The sequence below is a fragment of the Bubalus bubalis genome, chromosome 20 (genome assembly GCF_019923935.1).
Source record: "Bubalus bubalis isolate 160015118507 breed Murrah chromosome 20, NDDB_SH_1, whole genome shotgun sequence".
In the NCBI taxonomy this organism is placed as follows: domain Eukaryota; kingdom Metazoa; phylum Chordata; class Mammalia; order Artiodactyla; family Bovidae; genus Bubalus; species Bubalus bubalis.
The window spans coordinates 46,417,679-46,441,228 of record NC_059176.1 but is presented as its reverse complement, the minus strand read 5'-3'; the positions used below and the strand labels follow the sequence as shown (position 1 = coordinate 46,441,228).

At 40.2% G+C, this 23,550-nt stretch overlaps 1 protein-coding gene across 1 annotated transcript; it reads left to right on the top strand.

Moving 5' to 3' along the window:
* Nucleotides 1-22,956: 22,956 nt before the first annotated feature.
* Nucleotides 22,957-23,160, top strand: LOC123330709 (NADH dehydrogenase [ubiquinone] 1 beta subcomplex subunit 1-like). Its single transcript, XM_044932802.1, has one exon. The coding sequence runs from the start codon at nt 22,984-22,986 to the stop codon at nt 23,158-23,160; it is 177 nt and encodes a 58-aa protein (XP_044788737.1). The 5' UTR covers nt 22,957-22,983.
* Nucleotides 23,161-23,550: the final 390 nt, after the last annotated feature.

Below are 23,550 nucleotides of genomic sequence, written 5' to 3'. Positions count from 1 at the left end.
ATTCAGTTCAGTTCAGTTCAGTCACTCAGTCGTGTCTGACTCTTTGTGACCCCATGAATCGCAGCACGCCAGGCCTCCCTGTCCATCACCAACTCCCAGAGTTCTCTCAGACTCATGTCCATCGAGTCAGTGATGCCATCCAGCCATCTCATCCTCTGTCGTCCCCTTCTCCTCCTGCCCCCAATCCCTCCCAGCATCATTTCCAATGAGTCAACTCTTTGCATGAGGTGGCCAAAGTACTGGAGTTTCAGCTTCAGCATCATTCCCTCCAAAGAAATCCCAGGGCTGATCTCTTTTAGAATGGACTGGTTGGATCTCCTTGCAGTCCAAGGGACTCTCAAGAGTCTTCTCCAACACCACAGTTCAAAAGCATCAATTCTTTGGCACTCAGCTTTCTTCACAGTCCAACTCTCACATCCATACATGACCACTGGAAAAACCATAGCCTTGACTAGATGGACCTTTGTTGGCAAAGTAATTCTCTGCTTTTGAATATGCTATCTAGGTTGGTCATAACTTTCCTTCCAAGGAGTAAGCGTCTTTTAATTTCATGGCTGCAGTCACCATCTGCAGTGATTTTGGAGCCCCCCAAAATAAAGTCTGACCCTGTTTCCACTGTTTCCCCATCTATTTCCCATGAAGTGATGGGACCATTATAGAACAAAGAAGTCCCAAAGAGTATGTGAATAGGCTCTACAGCTTGCATCCTATAAAAGCTGGCTACAGGCTGTGGTTCATGAGCTAGTCACCATTCGTCAAATCTTTTCAGACTGGTCTTGCCATATTTCTTGCCAGGAAATTGCTCAATCGCTACATACCTGATGCTTGTGTTTGGCAAAAATAAGCTCTCTTAGAGTTGGGACATATGTGTGTGCATTTTCCGTTGGGGTTGCTTTTTTTTTTTTCTTCCAGTTTTCAGATATTTAGAAAACATTCTTCACATTGCTGATTAAATTGCAAACTAAAGTTTCCTTCTTGACATTCAGTACAGGCTCGTAATGAAGAAAATGTTGCAGCCACACAAACAACCTGCAACTCCATCCTGGAATTACGGTTTGCAATAAGTCATAGCCAAGAAGGGCTTCCCAGGTGGCGCTAGTGGTAAAGAACCCACCTGCCAATGCAGGAGACTTAAACAGATGTGGGTTTGATCCCTGGGTTGGGAAGATCCCCCAGAGGAGTGCAAGGCAATGACTCCAGTATACTTACCTGGAGAATCCCATGGACAGAGGAGTTTGGCAGCTAGAGTTCATGGGGTCTCAAAGAGTTGGACATGACTGAAGTGACTTAGTATGTACACATGATGGGCCAAGAAAGGATCATGAGCTAGTCCTTAATACTCCAGCACTTCAGCAGGGAAAGGCAGTTGCTCAAGTGCCAATTTGCAGGATCCCAACCCAGCTCAAGACAGACCACAAACATTCTGAAAGGGAAACAGATTTCAGTGACCATATGTGCAATTATGATTCATCCCCATGAAAACTGAATAAAGAAGTGTGTTGGTCTATCTGGGGCTCCCATGGCTGAAGCTGGGAAAGGCGGATTTCACTCAGCCCCCAAGCAGGTCCCACCTGCCCCAGAATCCAGATCCTGAACTACCCCCAAGGATGTGGGGATGGGGGTACAATCTTGAGAGACCTTAGGTCAGGATCACAAGGTAAAGATCGTGTCACCAAAACACGTGTCACCCAGATGCACATATATGGCTATTCCTTATGGAATGTGATTTCAGTTCACTTCATTGCTGATGCCACGTGAAACCCTTGGCTTTCACCTGACCCAGATTAATCCTGTCTCCCTAGCATGTGCCCCCATTCCTCTATGAGAGGATTATATACTACCTTTATCTGCTAGTTTTTTTTTTTTTAAGCCAAGAACCAAATGGAAAAGTCTTAATAATTTCACACCAGATATTTATAATAATACAAATCAATGAACCAAACAAAGGGAGTTTTGGTTCCTCCTGCTTATCAAATCTTTCTAAAAGTCAGACCTCCCCTGCTTTTCTCTTTGTCTAATATTGGGTTAACCCTGAAAAAGAAAATGGCAACCCACTCCAGTATTCTTACCTGGGAAATCCCACGGACAGAGGAGCCTGCCGGGCTACAGTCCATGGGGGGGCGGGGGTGGGGGGACAGGTCACAAAAGAGTCAAACAAACTGAGTGACTAGACAACAATAACATTATTTCTATTATTATTACATCAGCTCCACCTAGATCATCAGACATTAGATCCCAGAGATTGGGGACCCTTTGTTTACTGAGCCCCTACTACTAATATATCCCAAGCACTGTTCTAAGGAAATGCAGATGCTAAGATTAAAAATGAGGCTGAGGTTGCCTCAACCCGCTGTCTGGCTTCAAGGAAGCTCCCAAATTAGTTAATCGGCAATTGGAATCATTTTCAATCAAATTCAATTATCTCAGCGCCTCATCTGAATGAGAAGTGTAAATTCCCATGGAGGGAAGTCATAAAAGATGCTGTTGAAAGGCAGCAATGGCAGACTGCTACAGGGAATCCTACAATTTAGCACAGGCTGGCTCCAAAGCAAAGAATTAAGATTTCAAATAAAGTCCTTCTCCTCGGAGATCTGATGTCCCTTAATGAAGGTGTGGATTTCAGAGGTAATATCCTAAAACTTTAGGAAAATTCTGCTGAGAAATGATGCTAGTAGGTCACAACCCAGGGAGCACTGATATCTCCAGGAATGGCATCAACTGATATAAGAGTCATTTTCCAGATGTGGGAAATGAAGAGATTAAAGAATGACAACAAAAAAAACATTTATTTTCTTTTAAAGAATTTTTTTATATGAAACACTTTTTTGAAAGTAATTTAGCAATTTTTTAATGAAGTATAGCTAATTTACAATATTGTGTTAGTTTCAGGTGTACAACAGCCTTTCTTTTTTGTTTGTTTTTATTTTTTTAATTATGAAAATATAACACATTTACAGGAGACTTGGAAAATACAGAACAAGGTTACATATACTTTCACTATATATTACAATTGTTTTTTAAGTGGCTAAATTAAGATTTTCAGTTGGAGTTTCAATATCAAACTCTCAAAAATTAATAGAATGAATATACAGAGAAGTAGAAGGATATAGTAGACCTGAAAAGCACTATGAATCAATTCAATGAAATTAAGATTTATACAGTTTTCACACAACAGTAGGATACAAATTCTATTTAAGTTCCTATAGACTATAAACTAAGAGACACTGGAATATATCCAGGGACATAAGACCAGGTGCAAAATTTTGATGGTTCTAAAGGTATTGAAATCATACAGTCTATTCTCTTATCACTGTGAAATTATCATATCAATAATTAGATATCAATAGATATCTAATTCGATATCAATAATAAGATATCAATATCAAAATATATTTGAAAATAACCTACATATTTTCAAGTGTAATGTGACATTTACCAAGAGAGATCTTTGATTTAGCCATTGAAAGCTTCAGTAAAGTTAGAATACTGAAAAAACACAGAGGGTGATTACAGAGAAGAAAGCATTTAAATGGGAAATTAATATCTAAGATATTTTTTAAAATCCCATGTATTTGGAAATTAAACGTCCACTTTTAAGTGATGGGCGTATATAAGAAGACATAACAAGGAAAGTAGAACATATTTGCAATAGAATAAAAGTGTAAAGAGAATTTAACAGAATTTGTTGCATGCAACTGAAGTGCCTCAGTGCAATTAAATACAATGTGGAGTCTTGAATAAGGTATGAAAGCTAATAATGGACACTGATGAAAGTGAAAGTTCAGAGTGAAAAAGTTGGCTTAAAGCTCAACATTCAGAAAACGAAGATCATGGCATCTGGTCCCATCACTTCATGGGAAATAGATGGGGAAACAGTGGAAACAGGGTCAGACTTTATATTTTTGGGCTCCAAAATCACTGCAGATGGTGATTGCAGCCATGAAATTAAAAGACGCTTACTCCTTGGAAGGAAAGTTATGACCAACCTAGATAGCATATTCAAAAGTAGGGACATTGCTTTGCCAACAAAGGTCCGTCTAGTCAAGGCTATGGTTTTTCCAGTGGTCATGTATGGATGTGAGAGTTGGACTGTGAAGAAAGCTGAGTGCCAAAGAATTGATGCTTTTGAACTGTGGTGTTGGAGAAGACTCTTGAGAGTCCCTTGGACTGCAAGGAGATCCAACCAGTCCATTCTGAAGGAGATCAGCCCTGGGATTTCTTTGGAAGGACTGATGCTAAAGCTGAAACTCCAGTACTTTGGCCACCTCATGCGAAGAATTGACTCATTGGAAAAGACTGTGATGCTGGGAGAGATTGCAGGCAGATGGAGAAGGGGACGACAGAGGATGAGATGGCTGGATGGCATCACTGACTCGATGGACGTGAGTCTGAGTGAACTCCGGGAGTTGGTGATGGACAGGGAGGCCTGGCGTGCTGCAATTCATGGGGTCGCAAAGAGTTGGACAAGACTGAGCAACTGAACTGAACATACAATTTTGTGTAATTTGAAGAACATTTGTACTTTAGTTAACAATACTTTAGTTATGTTAATTTCCCATTTTTTAACAACATATTTCTTTATATTCTCAGAATTGGATTAGAAGTTTCAAGACTCATTCAAATTTTTTTACAATCACTTAAGATAATAAATTTTCTAGATTTTAGCATTAATACTAGATGCCAAAATACATAGAACTATATCAATATATGAACCATTTTAAAGTCCTTTTTAATTTATTTGTTTTTTAATTGAAGGATAATTGCTTTACAGAATTTTGTTGTTTTCTGTCAAACCTCAACATGGATCAGCCATAGGTATATGGCTTTTGAACCTCCCTTTTGAACCTCCCTCCCATCACCCTCCCCACCTCACCCCTCTAGGTTGATACAAAGCCCCTGTTTGAGTGTCCTGAGCCACACAGCAAATTCCCGTTGACTATCTATTTTGCCTATGTTAATGTAAGTTTCCTTGCTACTCTTTCCATACATCTCACCCTCTCCTCCTCTCTTCCCATGTCCATAAGTCTATTCTCTATGTCTGTTTCTCCTTTGCTCCCCTGTAAATAAGTTCTTCAGTACCATTTTTCTAGATTCAGTATATATGCATCAGAATACAATACTTATCTTTCTCTTTCTGACTTACTTCACTGTTTAATAGGCTCTAGGTTCATCCACCTCATTAGAACTGACTCAAATGTGTTCCTTTTTATGGCTGAGTAATATTCCACTGTGTGTATATATACCACAACTTCTTTATCCATTCATCTGTTGATGGACATCTAGGTTGCTTCCAAGCTCTTCCAGGGTGATGAGAGGAAGGTTCAAAAGGGAATGGATATATGTACACTTATGGCTGATCCATGTTGAGGTTTGACAGAAAACAAAATTCTGTAAAGCAATTATCCTTCAATTAAAAAACAAGTAAATTAAAAAGACTAAAAATGGTTCATATATTGATATCGTTCTATGTATTTTCAATTTAGCTATTGTAAATAGTGCTGCAGTGAACAATGGGATACATGTGCCTCTTTCAATTTTGGTTTCCTCAGTGTAGATGCCTAGGAGTGGAATCGCTGGGTCATATGGTGGTTTTATTCCTAGTTTTTAAAGGAATCTCCATACTGTCTTCCATAGTGGCTGTATCAATTTACATTCCCACCACAAGTGCAAGAACATTCCCTTTTCTCCACACCCTCTCCAGCATTTATTGTTTGAAGACTTTTTGATGATGGCCATTCTGACTGGTGTGAGGTGATATCTCATTGTAGCTTTGATATGCATTTCTCTAATAATGAGCAATGTTGAGCATCTTTTCATGTGTTTGTTAGCCATCTGTATGTCTTCTTTGGAGAAATGTCTATTTAGGTCTTTTCCCCACTTTTTGATTGGGTTGTTTGTTTTTCTGGTATTGAGTTGTATGAGCTGCTTGTATATTTTGGAAATCAATCCTTTGTCAGTTGTTTCATTTGCTATTATTTTCTCACATTCTGAGGGTTGTCTTTTCGCCTTGCTTATGGTTTCCTTTGCTGTGCAAGAGCTTTTAAGTTTAATCAGGTCCTATTTGTTTACTTTTGTTTTTCTTTCTGTTATTCTAGGAGGTGGATCACAGAGAATCTTGCTTTGATTTATATCATTGAGTGTTCTGCCTATGTTTTCCTCTAAGAGTTTTATAGTTTCTGGTCTTACATTTAGGTCTTTAATCCATTTAATCCATGGTGTTAGGAAGTGTTCTAATTTCATTCTTTTACATGTAGCTGTCCAGTTTTCCCAGCACCATTTATTGAAGAGGCTGTTTTTGCCCCATTGTATATTCTTGCCTCCTTTGTCAAAAATAAGGTACCCATAGATGCATGGGTTTATTTCTGGGCTTTCTATCTTGTTCCATTGGTCTAAATTTCTGTTTTTGTGCCAGTACCATACTGTCTTGATAACTGTAGCTTTGTAGTATAATCTGAAGTCAGGAAAGTTGATTCCTCCAGCTCCATTCTTCTTTCTCAAGACTGCTTTGGCTATTCAGGGTCTTTTGTGTTTCCATGTGAATTGTGAAATTTTTTGTTCTTGTTCTATGAAAAATACAATTGGTAATTTGATAGGGATTGCATTGAATCTCTAGATTGAGTTTGGTAGTATAGTCATTTTCACAATATTGATTCTTCCTACCCAGGAACATGGAATATCTCTCCATCTGTTTATGTCCTCTTTGATTTCTTTCCTCAGTCAGTCCGTCAGACAGTTCAGTTGCTCAGTCGTGTCTGACTCTTTGCGACCCCATGAATCGTAGCACGCCAGGCCTCCCTGTCCATCACCAACTCCTGGAGTTCACCCAGACTCACATCCATTGAGTCAGTGATGCCATCCAGCCATCTCATCCTCTGTCCCCAATCCCTCCCAGCATCAGAGTCTTTTCCAATGAGTCAACTCTTCGCATGAGGTGGCCAAAGTACTGGAGTTTCAGCTTTAGCATCATTCCTTCCAAAGAAATCCCAGGGCTGACCTCCTTCAGAATGGACTGGTTGGATCTCCTTGCAGTCCAAGGGACTCTCAAGAGTCTTCTCCAACACCACAGGTCAAAAGCATCAATTCTTTGACGCTCACCCTTCTTCACAGTCCAACTCTCACATCCATACATGACCACAGGAAAAACCATAGCCTTGACTAGATGGACCTTTGTTGGCAAAGTAATGTCTCTGCTTTTGAATATGCTATCTAGGTTGGTCATAACTTTCCTTCCAAGGAGTAAGTGTCTTTTAATTTCATGGCTGCAGTCACTGTCTGCAGTGATTTTGGAGCCCCCAAAAATAAAGTCTGACACTGTTTCCACTGTTTCCCCATCTATTTCCCATGAAGTGGTGGGACCGGATGCCATGATCTTTGTTTTCTGAATGTTGAGCTTTAACCCAACTTTTTCACTCTCCACTTTCACTTTCATCAAGAGGCTTTTGAGTTCCTCTTCACTTTCTGCCATAAGGGTGGTGTCATCTGCATATCTGAGATTATTGATATTTCTCCCGGCAATCTTGATTCCAGCTTGTGCTTCTTCCAGTCCAGCGTTTCTCATGATGTACTCTGCATGTAAGTTAAATAAGCAGGGTGACAATATACAGCCTTGACGTGCTCCTTTTCCTATTTGGAACCAGTGTTTTATAATTTTCTGTGTACAGTTCTTTTGTCTCTTTAAGTAAGTTTATTCCTAGTTATTTTATTCTTTTTGTCACAACAGTGAATGGGATTGATTCTTTAATTTCTCTTTCTAATTTTTCATTTTTAGTATATAGAAATGCAAGTGATTTCTATGTATTGATTTTGTATCCTGCAACTTTGCTAAATTCACTGATTAGCTCTAGTAATTTTCTGATACTATCTTTAGGGTTTTCTATGTATAATATCATGTCATCTGCAAACAATGAGAGTTTTACTTCTTTTCTTTTCCGAATTCCTTTTATTTTTCTTCTCTGATTGCTGTGGCTAGAACTTTCAAAACTATGTCGAATAATAGTGGTGAAAGTGGACATTCTTGTCTTGTTCCTGATCCTAGAGGGAATTCTTTCGATTTTTCACCATTGAGAATAAAGTTTGCTGTAGGCTTATCATATATGGCCTTTACTATGTTGAGGTAGGTTCCGTCTATGCCGATTTTTTGAAGAGTTTTAGTCATAAATGGGTGCTGAATTTTGTCAAAGGCTTTTTCTGCATCTATTGAGATTATCATATGATTTTTATCTTTCAGTTTGTTAATATGGTATATCACATTGATTGATTTGTATATATTGGAGAATCCTTGCATCCCTGAAATAAACCCAACTTGATCATGGTGTATGATGCGTTGCTGAATTCTGTTTGCTAAAATTTTGTTGAGGATTTTTGCATCTATGTTCATCAGTGATATTGGCCTGTATTTTTCTTTTCTTGTGTTATCTTTGTCTGGTTTTGGTATCAGGGTGATGGTGGCCTCTTAGAATGAGTTTGAAAGTGTTCTTTCCCCTGCAATTTTTTGAAAGAGTTTTAGAAGAATAGGCATTAACTCGTCTCTAAATGTTTGATAGACTTCTCCTGTGAAGCCATTTGGTTTGGGCTTTTGCTTTTTGAGTGATCTTTGATCACAGCTTCAATTTCAGTGCTTGTAATTGGGTTGTTCATAATTTCTATTTCTTCCTGGTTCAGTCTTGGAAGATTGAACTTTTCTAAGAATCTGTCCATTTCTTCCAAGTTATCCATTTTATTGCCATATAGTTCTTCATAATAGTTTCTTATAATCCTTTATATTTCTGCATTGTTGTCTGTTGTAACCTTTCCTTTTTCATTTCTTATTTTGTTGATTTGATTCTTCTCTCTTTTTTTCTTGATGAGTCTGGCTAAAGGTTTGTCAATTTTGTTTATCTTCTCAAAGAACCATCTTTTAGTTTTATTAATCTTTACTATTGTTTCTTTCATTTCTTTTTCATTTATTTCTGCTCAGACCTTTATGATTTCTTTCCTTCTACTAATTTTGTTTTTGTTTTTTTCTGTTCTTTTTCTGGTTGTTTTAGGTGTTGTCTATTCGATATTTTTCTTGTTTCTTGAGGTAGGGATGTATTGCTATAAACTTCCCTCTTAGAACTGCTTTTGCTGCATCCCATAGGTTTTGACTTGTTGTGTTTTCATTGTTATTTGTTTCTAGAAATTTTTTGATTTCCCTTTTGATTTCTTCAAGTAACCTGTTGGTTATTTAGAAATGTGTTGCTTAATCTTCATGTGTTTGTGTTTCTGACAGTTTTTTTCTTGTAATTGATATCTAGTCTCATAGCACTGTGTTTGGAGAAGATGCTTGATACAATTTCAATTTTCTTAAATTTACTGAGGTTTGATTTGTGACCCAAGATTTGGTTTATACTGGAGAATGTTTCATGTGCACTTGAGAAGAAGGTGTATTCTTCTGCATTTGGATGGAATGTCCTGAAGATATCAATGAGATCTATCCCATCTAACGTATCATTTAAGACTTGTGTTTCCTTACTAATTTTCTGTTTTGATGATCTGTCCATTGGTGTGAGTGGGGTGTTAAAGTCTCCTGCTATCATTGTGTTACTGTCAATTTCTCCTTTTATGTCTGTTAGTGTTTGTCTTATGTACTGTGGTGCTCCTTTGTTGGGTGCATAGATATTTATAATTGTTATGTCTTCCTCTTGGATTGATCCCTTGATCATTACATAGTGTCCTTCCTTATCTCTTGTAATATTCTTTATTTTAAGGTCTATTTTTTCTGATATGAGGATTGCTACTCCAGCTTTTTTGTGCTTCCTATTTGCATGGAATATATTTTTCCATCCTCTCACTTTCAGTCTATATGTATCTTTATGTCTGAAGTGGGTTTCTTGTAGACAGCATATATGGGTCTTGTTTTTGTATCCATTCAACCACTCTATGTCTTTAGGTTGGAGCACTTAATCCATTTTCATTTAAAGTAATTATTGATATATATGTTGCTATTGCCATTTTCTTAATTGTTTGGGGTTGATTTTGTAGATCTTTTTCTTCTCTTGTATTTCTTGACTATAAAAGTCCCTTTAACATTTGTTGTAAAGCTGGTTTGGTGGTACTGAATTCTCTTAGCTTTTGCTTGTCTGAAAAACTTTTTATTTCTCCATCAATTTTGAATGAGATCCTTGCCAGGTACAATAATCTTGGTTGTAGATTTTCCCCTTGAAGTATATATCCTGCCATTTCCTTCTGCCCTGCCAACTTTCTGCTGAAAGATCAGCTGTTAGACATATGGGGTTTCCTTTGTGTGTTACTTGTTGCCTTTCCCTTGCTGCTTTTAATATTCTTTCTTTGTGTTTAGTCTTTGTTAGTTTGGTTAGTATACATCTTGGTGTGTTTCTCCTTGGGTTTCTCCTGTGTGGAACTCTTTGCACCTCTTGAACTTGATTGACTATTTCCTTTTCCATGTTGGGGAAATTTTCTATTATAATCTCTTCAAAAAACTTGTCTTACCCTTTCTTTTTCTTTTCTTCTTCTGGGACACTTATAATTCGAATATTGGTGTGTTTGATATTGTCCCAGTGGTCTCTGAGCCTGTCCTCAGCTCTTTTCATTCTTTTTAATTTATTCCACTCAAGTTATTTCCACCATTTTATCTTCCAGCTCACTGATTCATTCTTCTGCTTCAGATATTCTGAAATTGATTCCTTCTAGAGTATTTTTAATTTCAGTAATTGTGTTGTTTGTCTTTGTATGTTTATTCTTTAATTCTTCTAGGTCTTTGTTAATTGATTCTTGTATTTTCTCCATTCTGTTTTCAAGGTTTTTGATCATCTTTACTATTATTATTCTGAATTCTTTTTCAGGTAGTTTGCCAATTTCCCCTTCATTTATTTGGACTGTTGTGTTTCTAGTTTGTTCCTTCACTTGTGTAGCATTTCTCTGCCTTTTCTTTTTTTTTTTAACTTACTGTGTTTAAGGTCTCATTTTCCCAAGCTTCAAGGTTGAATTCTTTCTTCCTTTTGGTTTCTGCCCTCCTAAGTTTGGTCCATCAGTTTTTGTAAGCTTCATATAGGGTGAGACTTGTGCTGAGGTTTGTGTTTGTTTGTTTGTTTTTCCTCTGATGGGCAAGGCTGAGTGAGGTGATTGGCTGATGATTGGATTTGTACTTTTGTTTTGTTTGTTGTTTAGATAAAGCATCCTACACAGGGTGCTACTGGTGGTTGGATGATGTCAGGTCTTGTATTCAAGTGTTTTCCTTTGTGTGAGTTCTCACTATTTGATACTCCATAGGATTAGTTCTCTGGTAGTCTAGGGTCCTGAAGTCAGTGCTCCCACTCCAAAAGCTCAGAGCTTGATCTCTGGTTAGGAACGAAGATTCCACAAGTGGTTTGTTATGACATTAAGTTAGATTAAAACTACCCCAAAATGGGAAACCAAAGATGAACCCCACACAAAGAGCAGTTACAAAATGAGGCAAATAATAATTAAAATAATGGAATATACACATATACATATATACCCATAGGCAAAATCAAAACAGTCCAACAAAAATAAGGTGCAGTAGATTGGCCCAGCAAACAAAGGAAATCAAAAATTATATCTACCAGTTAAGAAAAGCACAAACTGGAAAACAAAACTAAAGCAAGGTGCCAAGCAGGGAATAAAGCAATGAAAACAAAACTAATAAATATGTTGAGAGGAAAGGAAAGAAAGAGAAGAAAGAAGCAATAGATATGCAAAGCTAAATATAGGTAGATAAAGAAGATTTATAGACATTAAAGATTAACTACAAGGGGAGAAAAACAGTAGGAAAAGCAAACAAAGAAATAAATTTAGAAAAAATAATAATAGATTAAAACACTTTAAAAAGAGAAAAGAAAAAAAAAGGAAGAAGAAAGAAGGGGGAAAAAAAGACAAACTCCACAGAACTGCAAAAGCCCAACCTAGAGGCAGAGGTTTATAGCAACAATAAAAAATGTGACTGAGATTTTAAAAAAAGCTCAAAAGCTTAATTAGACTTCACAGTGCCAATAAAATTGACAACTACAACAGAGGGGTTGGGGGAAGGCAAAAGAAAAAAAAAAAAAGAAAAAATCCAAAAGAATCTACAGAACAAGTCAAAACATATGAATAATAAATATTTTTCTTGAGTCCCTGCTGTCAGAGTCCTTTCCCTCACTGGGAGTCACAGTCCACCTCACCTCCCTAGGATGCCCTCCAACACTGTGCTGGTCTCTGGACCTACTGTGGGGGCAGCTCAGATTCTAATCTGGTCCTACTCCTGTGTGTTCTTGCCTCCAATGTCCACAGCTATAAGAACTAGTGTGTTTTCTTTTGTGGGAGCTCTCAATGACCTTTTATATATTCCATAGACACAGAGTCTGCCTATTGATCATGTGGATTGAATCTGGAGCTTGTACAGCTGGTGGGAAGGTTTTGGGTTTTCTTCCTTAGCCACACTGCCCCTGGGTTTCAATTGTGGTTTTATTTCCACTTCTGCATGTGGGTCGTCCACTGGGGTTTGCTCCTGAGGCTGCTCTGGAGGACTTGGGTCTGCCCCAGTGAGGGCCAGAGGTGTAGAGGTGGTGCAGCTGCTTGGGTTTCAGGGGTTCTGGCAGAACCAGGTACTCAGGGGAGTTTGTGGCTAGGGCAGCAGGAAATAGAGTGCTCTAGAAGGGTAAGGCAAAGAGTATTGGCCAATACACTCCAGTATTCTTGCTTGGAGAACCCCCCTGACAGAGAAGCCTGGCAGGCCACAGGTCACAGGGTCACAAAGAGTTGGACATGACCGAAGTGACCCTGTGTGCACAGATGCAAGACTTTTTTTTGCCTGTGACAGCTCTGTCCCAGTGAGGGTTGAGTGGAGGTGGTACAGCTGCTTGGCTTGCAGGGACGCTGGTGGTGCCAAGTGTGCAGGGACACGGACTGCCTCCACTGAAGGAGTTATGGCCCTATCAGAGTCTTTTCTCAAGCCTCTTGTAGCTGGTGATCATAAGGCCTCTTTGGCCAGTCTTTCTCCGTAGTTCCAACTATTCAGGTACTTAGAGGACTCCCTTGCCTAGGTCCTTCTCTGTTGTTCGGTGCATCAGGCACATAGAAGGGCCCCCCGGCTAGGGTCCTCCTCTGTAGATCAGCACATCAGGCACTTAAAGGGGCACCCTGGGTGGGGTCCTACTCTGTAGTGTGCCATGCCAGGCGTTTGATGGGCCAGCCTCTCTATTGTTTAGCTGCTGATGCTGGTGTGCGGGGAGACAGAGGCTATGGTGATGGCTCCAGCCCCTACGTGTGACTCAGCAGTATCGCCTTGCTTCCACGGCTGCCTGGCTTTCCTCCACAGGCATTTCCCACCACAATCTGCTCTCTTACATTCCTTCAATCTGTCTCTCTGCAGTCAATACCAGCCCTCACCCTGGGATTGCTCCACAATCCCTAAACTCCAGCTCCCAGCTGCTGTGCCTTCTATGGAACCTCCATCCCTTTCCGGGGTATATATGGCTGCAGCAAGGACTGTATGATTCTCATTCCATTTAGGCTGCCACAGATCAGCTGTTACACTCTCAGCCTTAAATGTTTCTCCTCTCACTCAGACAATTGCCCTAATGTGGGGTTCAGACCCCTGCTTTAGTTCCCCCACCCACCAAGGCCAGGTCCAGTCCTACTTACACTCCTGTTTTTCCCCCTAGTTCCTTCATCCTACCGAGTTTTGCATGGTTCTATATATTATTTTCCACTAGTCAGGTACTCCTGTCCTCTCTCAGCTAGTGTTCTGCATGTACTTCTGTGTCTGAAAGTGTATTCCTGATGTATCCATGGAGAGAGGTGTACTCCATGTCCACCTACTCTTCCACCATCTTTGCACTCCCATTTTTAAAGTCTTTACTGAATTTTCTACAATATGGCTTCTCTTTTATGGTTTCGTTTCAAGGCATGTGGAATCTTAGCACCCCTTGCGTTGGAAGGTGATGTTTTAACCACTGGACTTCCAGGGAAGTCTCATGTATTTTTGTTTAGTAGTTTCTTCTTTTCCAAAGAGAAATAAAATATTTACATGTAACTCTATGCTTATAAAATTGAGAAAGATACTTCTGTTTAAGGGCAAAAATGCTATGAATATTCCAGCCACTAAGATGAATTGCTACCTGAATTGAATGTCCTTACCTGACTCACCTGATACATTTCCTTCTGCCCTTTGCACTGCCCTCCACTCCCTTCACTGCCCCCTCAGGCCCCTTTGTCCGTTTAACACTCAGTTCAGTTCAGTCACTCAGTCGTGTCTGACTCTGCGACCCCATGGACTGCAGCATGCCAGGCTTCCCTGTCCATCACCAACTCCTGGAGCTTATTCAAATTCATGTCCATCGAGTCGGTGATGCCATCCAACCATCTCGTCCTCTGTCATCCCCTTCTCTTCCCATCTTCGATCTTTCCCAGCATCAGGGTCTTTTCCAATGAGTCAGTTCTTCACATCAGGTGGCCAAAGTATTGGAGTTTCAGTTTCAGCATTAGTCCTTCCAATGAATGTTAAGGACTGATTTCCTTTAGGATTGACTGGTTGGATCTCCTTGCAGTCGAAGAGACTCTCAAGAGTCTTCTCCAATACCACAGTTCAAAAGCATCAATTCTTCAGTGCTCAGCTTTCTTTATAGCCCAACTCTCACATCTGTACAGGACTACTATAAAAACCATAACTTTGACTAGATGAAGATTTGTTGGCATAGTAATGTCTCTGCTTTTTAATATGCTGTTTAGGTTGGTCATGTCTTTTGACACAGTAATCAGCAAAATGTGATCCCAGCCCACCCCCTGTTTTTTTTGCACCCCTTGAGCCAAAAAGAATTTTTGTACTTTTAATGGTTGGGGGTATGGGATTATTTGAAATTTAAATTGAAGTGCCATAGACAATAATCAACAAATGAGAGTAACTGAGTTCTAATAAAACTTTATTGGATGTTTTTGTACCACAATGGCTGAATTGACTGGTGGTAATAAAGACCTCATGCGCTTACAGAGCCCAAACTGTGGACAGTCTGGTCCTTGACAAAAATAAAGCTGGACAATTCCTGGTTTACTCTAACCCTGTTCTTTTTTTTTTTTTAATTGAAATATAATTGCTTTACAGGGGGTCCAAAGAGTCAGACATGACTCAGTGACTGAATGACAATCGCTTTACAGAGCTCTGTTAGTTTCTGTTGTACAATGAAGTGAATCAACCATGAAAAGTAAAAGTTGCTCAATCATGTCTGACTCTTTGTGCCCCATGGATATACAGTCCATGGAATTCTCCAGGCCAGAATACTGGAGGGGATAGTCATTCCCTTCTCCAAGGTATCTTCCCAACCCAGGCATTGAACCCAGGTCTCCTGCATTGCAGACAGATTCTTTACCAGCTGAGGTACAAGGGAAGCCCAAATCAACCATATGTATCCATACATCTCCTCCCTCTTGAGCATCCCTCCCACTCCACCCCCATCCCACCCCTCTAAGTCATCACAGAGCATTGAGCTGAGCTCCCTGTGCTTTATAGAATGTTCCCACTGACTACCTATTTTCCAAGGCAGGAATAGAGATGTAGATGCAGAGGATGGACCTGTGGTTATTGTTCAGTCGCTCAGTTGTATCTGACTCTTTGTGACCCCATGGACTGTAGCATACCAGGCTTTCCTGTCCTTCACTATCTCCCAGAGTTTGCTCAAACTCATGTCCATTGAGTCAGTGATGCCATTCAACCATCTCATCCTCTGTCATCTCCTTCTCCTCCTACCTTCAATCTTTCCCAGCATCAGGGTCTTTTCCAATGAGTCAGCTCTTTACCTCAGATGGCCAAAGTATTGGAGTTTCAGCTTCAATCAGTCCTTCCAATGAATATTCAGGGTTGATTTCCTTTAGGATGGACAGGTTTGGTCTCCTTGCTGTCCAAGGAACTCTCAAGAGTCTTTTCCAGAACCACATTTTGAAAGCATCAATTCTTTGGTGCTCAGCCTTCTTTATGGTTCAACTCTCACATCTGTACATGATGAGGGAAAGGGCAGGGTGGGACGAATTGGGAAATTGGGATTGACATATACACACTACTGTGTGTAACCTTATTCTCCTTCTTGTACTTGGTCTCACATGTTGGCTCTGCTTGTGTCTCTAGCAGGTCTGTTTCACTTCTCTGGCCTCAAAATGTGTGTGTTTAGCACCTTGTCTGCCTCCTTGAGCAATGAACTTGCATACCAGCTACATTCTCCCAAAGGTTAAGCGGCCAGGTGGCTGAAACTCAGCATTGCTAGCCCAGCCTTCCCTGCTGCCTCCACCTACCCAACCTGCAGGGTAAGTTTTTTTTTAATAAAATTAAAAAAAAATATTTATTTGGCTTTGCTGGGTCTTAGCTGTGGCACATGGGATCTTAGTTCCCTGACCAGGGATCGAACCAGAACCCCTGGCATTGGAGTACAGTCTTAGCCACTGAACCACCAAGGAAGTCCTCCAACCTCTAGACTTTTTCTTGTCTTGGTGACTCTTACAGAGGCCATTCTTCATCATTTTATCTCTGGCACTTTTTTTTTTATCCCCTCTGGAGTTCTGCTATGAAGTCTTCCCCCAACCTTCTCTGCAAAAAGTTTAGTAGGCTTGATCCCAAGTATTCTGGACTCCCATGTCTCTTTCCTCATCTTCCAAGACTCACCCAACTGGAGACATAAGACCATTTCCAATGTGACCTTGACTCACTTCCTCCTTGGCCTTCCACCTGAAATGCTTGGCTTCAGTCAAAAGTTCTATGGACTCCAAATATCTTTGACTTTCTCTAAATATTTTAACACAACTGATCAAAACAAAGCTGTTTTTAGTGGGTGCAGTTTTTTTTTTCCTCTGGTAAACTATTTGGAAATGTTTGTCACAGTAGTTCTATTAAAGCCACATGGTTAAGACGAAGCTATGACTCATGATGTCAACATTCCTCTTGTCCCTCAAAGTTGTTTTCCTAAACAACTTTTAGTTTTCCATGGAAATGGATCTGCTGAGAAGGTGCAGAGGATCATGAATCAGGGCTATCTGCTGATACTGCTTTCTTCAATTCCTTACCCAACTCCAGGACTGAGTGGTTGGACTTCATGGGCTACTTCCTTTCTTCTAGGTCCCTACACACTCTTTAAATAGAGAAGGTGACAAACAAGGAAGGACTCAATTATAGAAGTAGGAAGAATAAGAGAGACCCTGATCATCTTCCAGGAAATAAACTGAGTTTTCAGTATTTGAAGTAGGAGGAGATTAGAAGAAGAGGTGTACTATATTCACAAGAAGGTTGGTTGAGTTGCAGTACTCTTTATTACTTTTGAAATTAAAAGAAAACAAAACATAATTGACTATTTTAACCTTTCTCAACACCAATAGGAAAAGAAGTGTGGCCCTAAATTATTAAGACCTAATCTGCTCATCCTTGTCATTGTCGTTCAGTTGCTAAGTCACATCTGACTCTTTGCAACCCCATGGACTGTGGCTTGCCAGGATCCTCTGTCCATGGGATTTCCCAGGCAAGAATACTGGAGTGGGTTGCTATTTCCTCCTCCAGGTGATTTTCCTGACCAAGGGATCAAACACACATCTCCTGCATTGACAGGTGGATTCTTAACCACTGAGCCACAAGGGAAGCCCAGTCTGCTCATTAGCTGGTCATTAATTCTAGTCTCATTTATATCAATAAAAGATGAACTTGTTTAGATCTCAGTGTTAGAACCACTACTCCTCAATGAGGGCAGGACATCCCCCACCTCTACATGGGAGCAATAGAAAACTGAAACCTCAGCAAAGTCAGGGGTACAGCATGGATAACCAGATCCATGAACTTCTCATCTGGACAAGTTCTATGTCCAAATTCTACTGGAATAATTCTCTATTGAATGGTGTGTTATATTGCCCATCCTGACTATTCCAAGCATACCTTCAGTAATTCTTTAATTCTGAGGCATTCTTGAACCTGTAGGATCCTCTTCTGGGAGATGGAAGCCACTGAATCTTGAGAGGTGATGTTCTGATGTCTCTGGGAACCCCCAGACCTTTAAGACACATGCATCTGTGCAATCAGTATAACTTTCATGTAAAAACCTACAATTTGTAACCTGAGAGCCACCTAGACTTTGCTTTTCCATGGGTTATATATGCCTATATATTCTTTTCCAAATGACCACACATATAAGATGGGGATCAACAACTCTGAAAGTGACTGTAAGTTCAATGTAAGAAAAATACAAATGTCACAGCTTTCTCTCTACATTCTTCAAATGAATTCAACTCTCCCATCCAAGAGTTAAAATAGAGATATGATCATTAAAATTTAAGAGAAAGGAATTTCAGAAAGTCTGTGTAACACCAATCTAGATTGTATACAACTGTAAGTAATAATAACTATTGCAGCTTAAGCAAATAAGGGGTTATTTTTCTCATATAATAAGTAGCTCTATGCAGCAATCAACATTTCAGGAACCATCTCTCTGCCCACTCCACCATCTTTAGTATGTGTGTTTATCCTAATATGTGTTACCTCATGATTCAAAGAGGGCTGCTCCAACTCCAGCCTGGATACTATGTTCCAGGCAGAAAAATAAATAAATGCTATGGTTTTTCCAGTAGTCATATATGGATGTGAGAGTTGGCCCATAAAGAAGCCTGAGCCCCAAAGAACTGACGCTTTCAAATTGTGGTGCTGGAGGACTCTTTTGAGTCCCTTGGACTGGCAAGGAGATCAAACCAGTCAATCCTAAAGGAAATCAGTCCTGAATATTCATTGGAAGGACTGATGCTGGAGCTGAAGCTCCAATACTTCAGTCATCTGATATGAAGAGATGACTCATTGGGAAAAAACCTGATGCTTGGAAGGATTGAGGGCAGGAGGAGAAGGGGGTGTCAGAGGATGAGGTGGTTGGATAGCATCACCGACTCAATGGACATGAATTTGAGCAAAGTCCAGGAGATAGTGTAGGACAGGGAAGCCTGGCAAACTGCAACCCATGGGGTTGCAGAGAGTTGGACCTGACTTAGCAACTGAACAACAACAAGAGGGAAGAGAAACAGAAATAAAATGAAAAGAAAAAGAAGAAAACAAAAGCACTTATCATACATAAATCCTTAGCTGACTTTTATTTGTATCTCATTGTTCATAATTCTATCCCATAGCCATTTCTATGTTTCAATGCCAACTGGAAAAATGAATATTTTATCTGGGTATATCTGAAAGCTAGCATTCTGCTAGTGAGATAAAAAAGAGAGAGTGGAAACAGGGTAGACAACGAGAGGTGTCTGCCACATATATATAATTTCCAATGGAGAGTTCACAAGACAACACGTTTAACTGTAGCTATCTATAGCTTTAGGCAGGGATTCTGATCAAAGTGTTTCCATTTGATATCAAATATCTAGCTATATTAAAACCATCTAAAATATGTTCACATTCAACAGATGTTTGGCATGCTGGAACCCCAGTCTCTGGCTGCTGATGTCAACCAGTGAGTGTGTGTGCTAAGTCACTCAGTCTTGTCTGACTCTTTGCGACCTCATGGACTGTAGCCTGCCAGGCTTCTCTGTCCATGGGATTTCCCAGGCAAGAATACTGGAGTGGGTTGCCATGCTCTCCAGGGGATCTTCCCTACCCAAGGATCGAACCCACATCTCTCTGGTCTTCTGCATTGGCAGGTGGGTGCTTTATCACTAGCACAAGCTGGGAAGCCCGATGTTAACCTAGCCATCCTTAAAACAATGGCTCTGAGAGTTACAGAATTAAAATGAAATACAAAGCTCTCCCTTTATTAGAGCCAGTAAATTGTGTCCAAACATGGAAAGAATGTATGGAATGATCTATAAAAAAAAAAGCAAATAATTTTGTTTTATGTGTGATATAGTAAGAATTGTTCTGAACTAGAGGCCAAAGCTGACATACTTGCAAGTGGAGGATGGATTCATTAATTACTTTTGAAACCCCAGGGTTAGTCATTCTTGCCCAATTCTACACATCTTGGGACTCTAAACTGCCAGAACTCAAGGTTTGGAAGTTTCAGATCCATATGGAAGCTGACTGAAAAGCCAACCCTCTCCAAGGATGAGGTTTGGCTGACTGGATATACTGTACCTTTACAAAGTTATTTTATTTTGTTATGTCCAGATTGCATTGAGACTCTGCAATTCTGATTGCATCTGAAGTTCATGCAGCTGGCATTCATTTCCAGCTACTAAATCAAATAATGCCATTACCCACTACCTTTCTTTCTATGAGAACAGAAGTGAATATGTTTAGATGAAATGAAATTTTTTTATGGGTCTGGGAGAAGCAAACTCACTTTTATTGCATATCTACCATGAACTAGATCCTGTGCTAAACTCTCTGCATATTTGCAAAGTAAAATGATACCTTAATGTGTAAGTCCTCTGGGAAGTGAACTTTTGTATGACAAGGTCAGTCATGCTGAAAAGGTCTAAATGTCAACCTAAGAAGTTGAGCTGTATTGCAATCCATCTGAACAGAAGTTCTGTGTTATTGTTGTGATTAGAAGAGGTCAATACTGTTGAAAAATCTTTGTGGTAAGCCCAGTTCAGCTTTTTCTCTTCAGGCCTTTCTGGTTTTTTTCCTTCATGGTGAATTTTATGAAGTTTCTTCTCCACTTCCTTCCACCTGGTCCAAACTGGGAAGATATTATATGTTGTTTTCTTGACAAATTACAGTTACATGTGAGAGTGCATTGGGGTGGGTACCAATTTAGTTTGCTATTTCTTTTTTTCTTAGATTTAATTTTTTTAAATTGGAGAATAATTGCTTTACAGTGCTGTGTCAGTTTCTGCTGTACAATGTTAATCATTCATAAGTATAGACATATCTCCTCCCTCTTGAGCCTCCCTCCTACCACACCCCAGTACCACCCCTGTAGTCATCACAGAGCACCAGGCTGAGCTCCCTGTGCTATACAGCAGCTTCCCACTAGCTATATGTTCTACACACAGTAGTATATTTATGTCAAATCTAATTCCCAATTCATCCCACCCCTCTATTCCCCTCTCCATGTCCACATGTCCATTGACTGTTTGATATTTCTAAATGTTTTTAATCCCTACTTGTGGGATAAAGACTTTGTCCCCATTTTAAATGTTCAGTCCAAAGGCACTAGGTCAGAAAATTTGACCAGCAAGTTTTAGAAAACATTCTAGGCACACGAAATTCCTATGTAATATAAGGTATTTCAGAGCAGAGAAAACAATGGATATCTGCCCCAATTGATTTTACTGACCTAGCAAAACCCTTGTAACAAAACCAGACAAGGATAACTAAAAAAGGAAGATTGTAAATCATTCCCCTTACAACTATAAATAGTCTAAAGAAAATGTTACCAAACCAAATGCAATAGCAAATTTGAAGTAAGGCTCATGATGGCTCAAGAAATTCAGCCCATCCCAGTAGAAAGTGGCCCAGGTCCCTACAGGCCCTTGGAAAAGCCGACTAGGGACTTTTACACCTCTGGGTAGGCTAGGATCTGCGGACCCTGACCAGCAGGAAGAAACTTCAGAAGAGAACTTTGGCCTCTTACCCCTTAAGAACAAGGATATAGAGTCTCTCATGGGGAATGAGACAGGCTGGAACCTGGAACCCTTTGCTGCAAAGTTTGCACCTGGACACACTTCTCCTATAGCACCAAAATACATGGGACTGTATGGGACTGTAGCTGTGTGCATGTGCAGCTGGGGCAAATTCTGGACCCTATTGACTCTGTAGGGAATACCAGATCATGTGACCTGCCTCCTGAGAAATCTGTATGCAGGTCAAGAAGCAACAGTTAGAACTGGACATGGAAAAACAGACTGGTTCCAAATCGGGAGAGCTGTATATTGTCACCCTGCTTATTTAACTTATATGCAAAGCACATTGTGCAAAATGCCAGGCTGGATGAAGCACAAGCTGGAATCAAGATTGTCCGGAGAAATAGCAATAACTTCAGATATGCAGATGATACCACCCTTACGGCAGAAAGTGAAGAAGAACTAAAGAGCCTCTGGATGAAAGTGAAAGAGGAGAGTAAAAAAGTTGGCTTAAAACTCAACATTCAGAAAAATAAGATCATGGCATCCAGTCCCATCACTTCATGGCAAATACATGGGGAAACAATGGAAACAGTGAGAGACTTTATTTTGGGGGCTCCAAAATCATTGCATATGGTGACAGCACCCATAAAATTAAAAGACGCTTACTCCTTGAAAGAAAAGCTATGACCAGTCCATGGGGTTGCAAAGAGTCTGACATGACTTAGTGACTGAACAACAACAACACTGAGTGCTGCAGGGGAAAGGGAGAGGATTCTGTGGACAATGGGCAACAGCAAGGTCTTCTCTACTGTTCTGAGTCATTTAGTTCTGAGTTTGAAACTTCATAGACCCCTGCAAAACAATGACCCTTCAGTAATTAGGCCTACTCTCCTCACAGGACAATTAATACATTTGCTTCCAAAGATTCTAACCCTGAATCTGTATGCCTCATGACTTCAGTCATTCCAACCACACTTGCTACTCCCCTTAATGGACTCTGGCAAACGCAATTTTCTCCAATTTTTTCACCTGTTGCATGGTTGCATTAGTTTTCCATGGCTGCATCACAAACGACCACATATTCAGAAGCTTGAACAGTATGTGTTCACTACTCACAGTTTTCTGTAGGCTAGAATCCAAGAACAGCATAATGAGATTCTCCACTTCAGGGTCTCTTCAGGTAGAAAACCTGATGTAGGTCAAGACTAGGGTCTCACTGGAGGCTTGCCTGGGGAAAGATCCAGTTCAAAGCTCCCTTGGGTTGTTGCAGAATTTATCTCCTATAGGACTGAGCTCCCTGCTTTCTTGCTAGCTGTCAGCCTCTAGTCTTTTTCAGGTTATAGAGGCTGCTCAAAGTTCTTCATCATGTGGTCCCTCTCCATAGCCCACCTGACACCATGGCAGCTCACTTATTCAGAAATAGCCTTGGAGGCCACTGTCCTTGGGTGTGGGGTCATTGTTGTTTCTGAGGTTGCAGCGTTCATGATGAACTTACTTCAGATTATGTGTGACAACTGGGTACATAGTCATGTAGCTGTTGGACTTGTCTTTAGATGTTATCTAGACAGAAAGAATGATGGAAAGCTAACTGCCTTCAGGAACAAGAATCTGTTATATAAAAGGAAATTGAAATCCAGTGAAGAAGTCACCCGGAAGTAAAGGCTGTGGCTGAATTACAGAATGTATTGTTGTGGTTTAGTTGGCAAGTCATGTCCAACTCTTTGTGACCCCTTGGACTGCAGGGCGCCAGGCTTCTTTGTCCTCCATTGTCTCCGGAATTTGCTCAAATTCATTTCCATTGAGTTGGTGATTTCATCCAACCACTCATCCTCCGTTGCCCCCTTCTCCTCCTGCCTTCAGTCTTTCCTAGTATCAGGGTCTTTTCCAATGAGCCAACTCTTCGCATCAGGTGGCCAAATATTGGGGCTTCAGCATCAGTCTTTCTAATGAATATTCAGAGTTGATTTCCTTTAGGATTGGCAGGTTTGATCTCCTTGCTGTCCAAGGGACTGTCAAGAGTCTTCTCCAGCACCACAATTCGAAAGCATC

What these genes read in the sequence shown, in the direction of transcription:
- LOC123330709 (XM_044932802.1), top strand. Translation starts at nt 22,984, where the DNA reads ATGATGAACTTACTTCAGATTATGTGTGACAACTGGGTACATAGTCAT.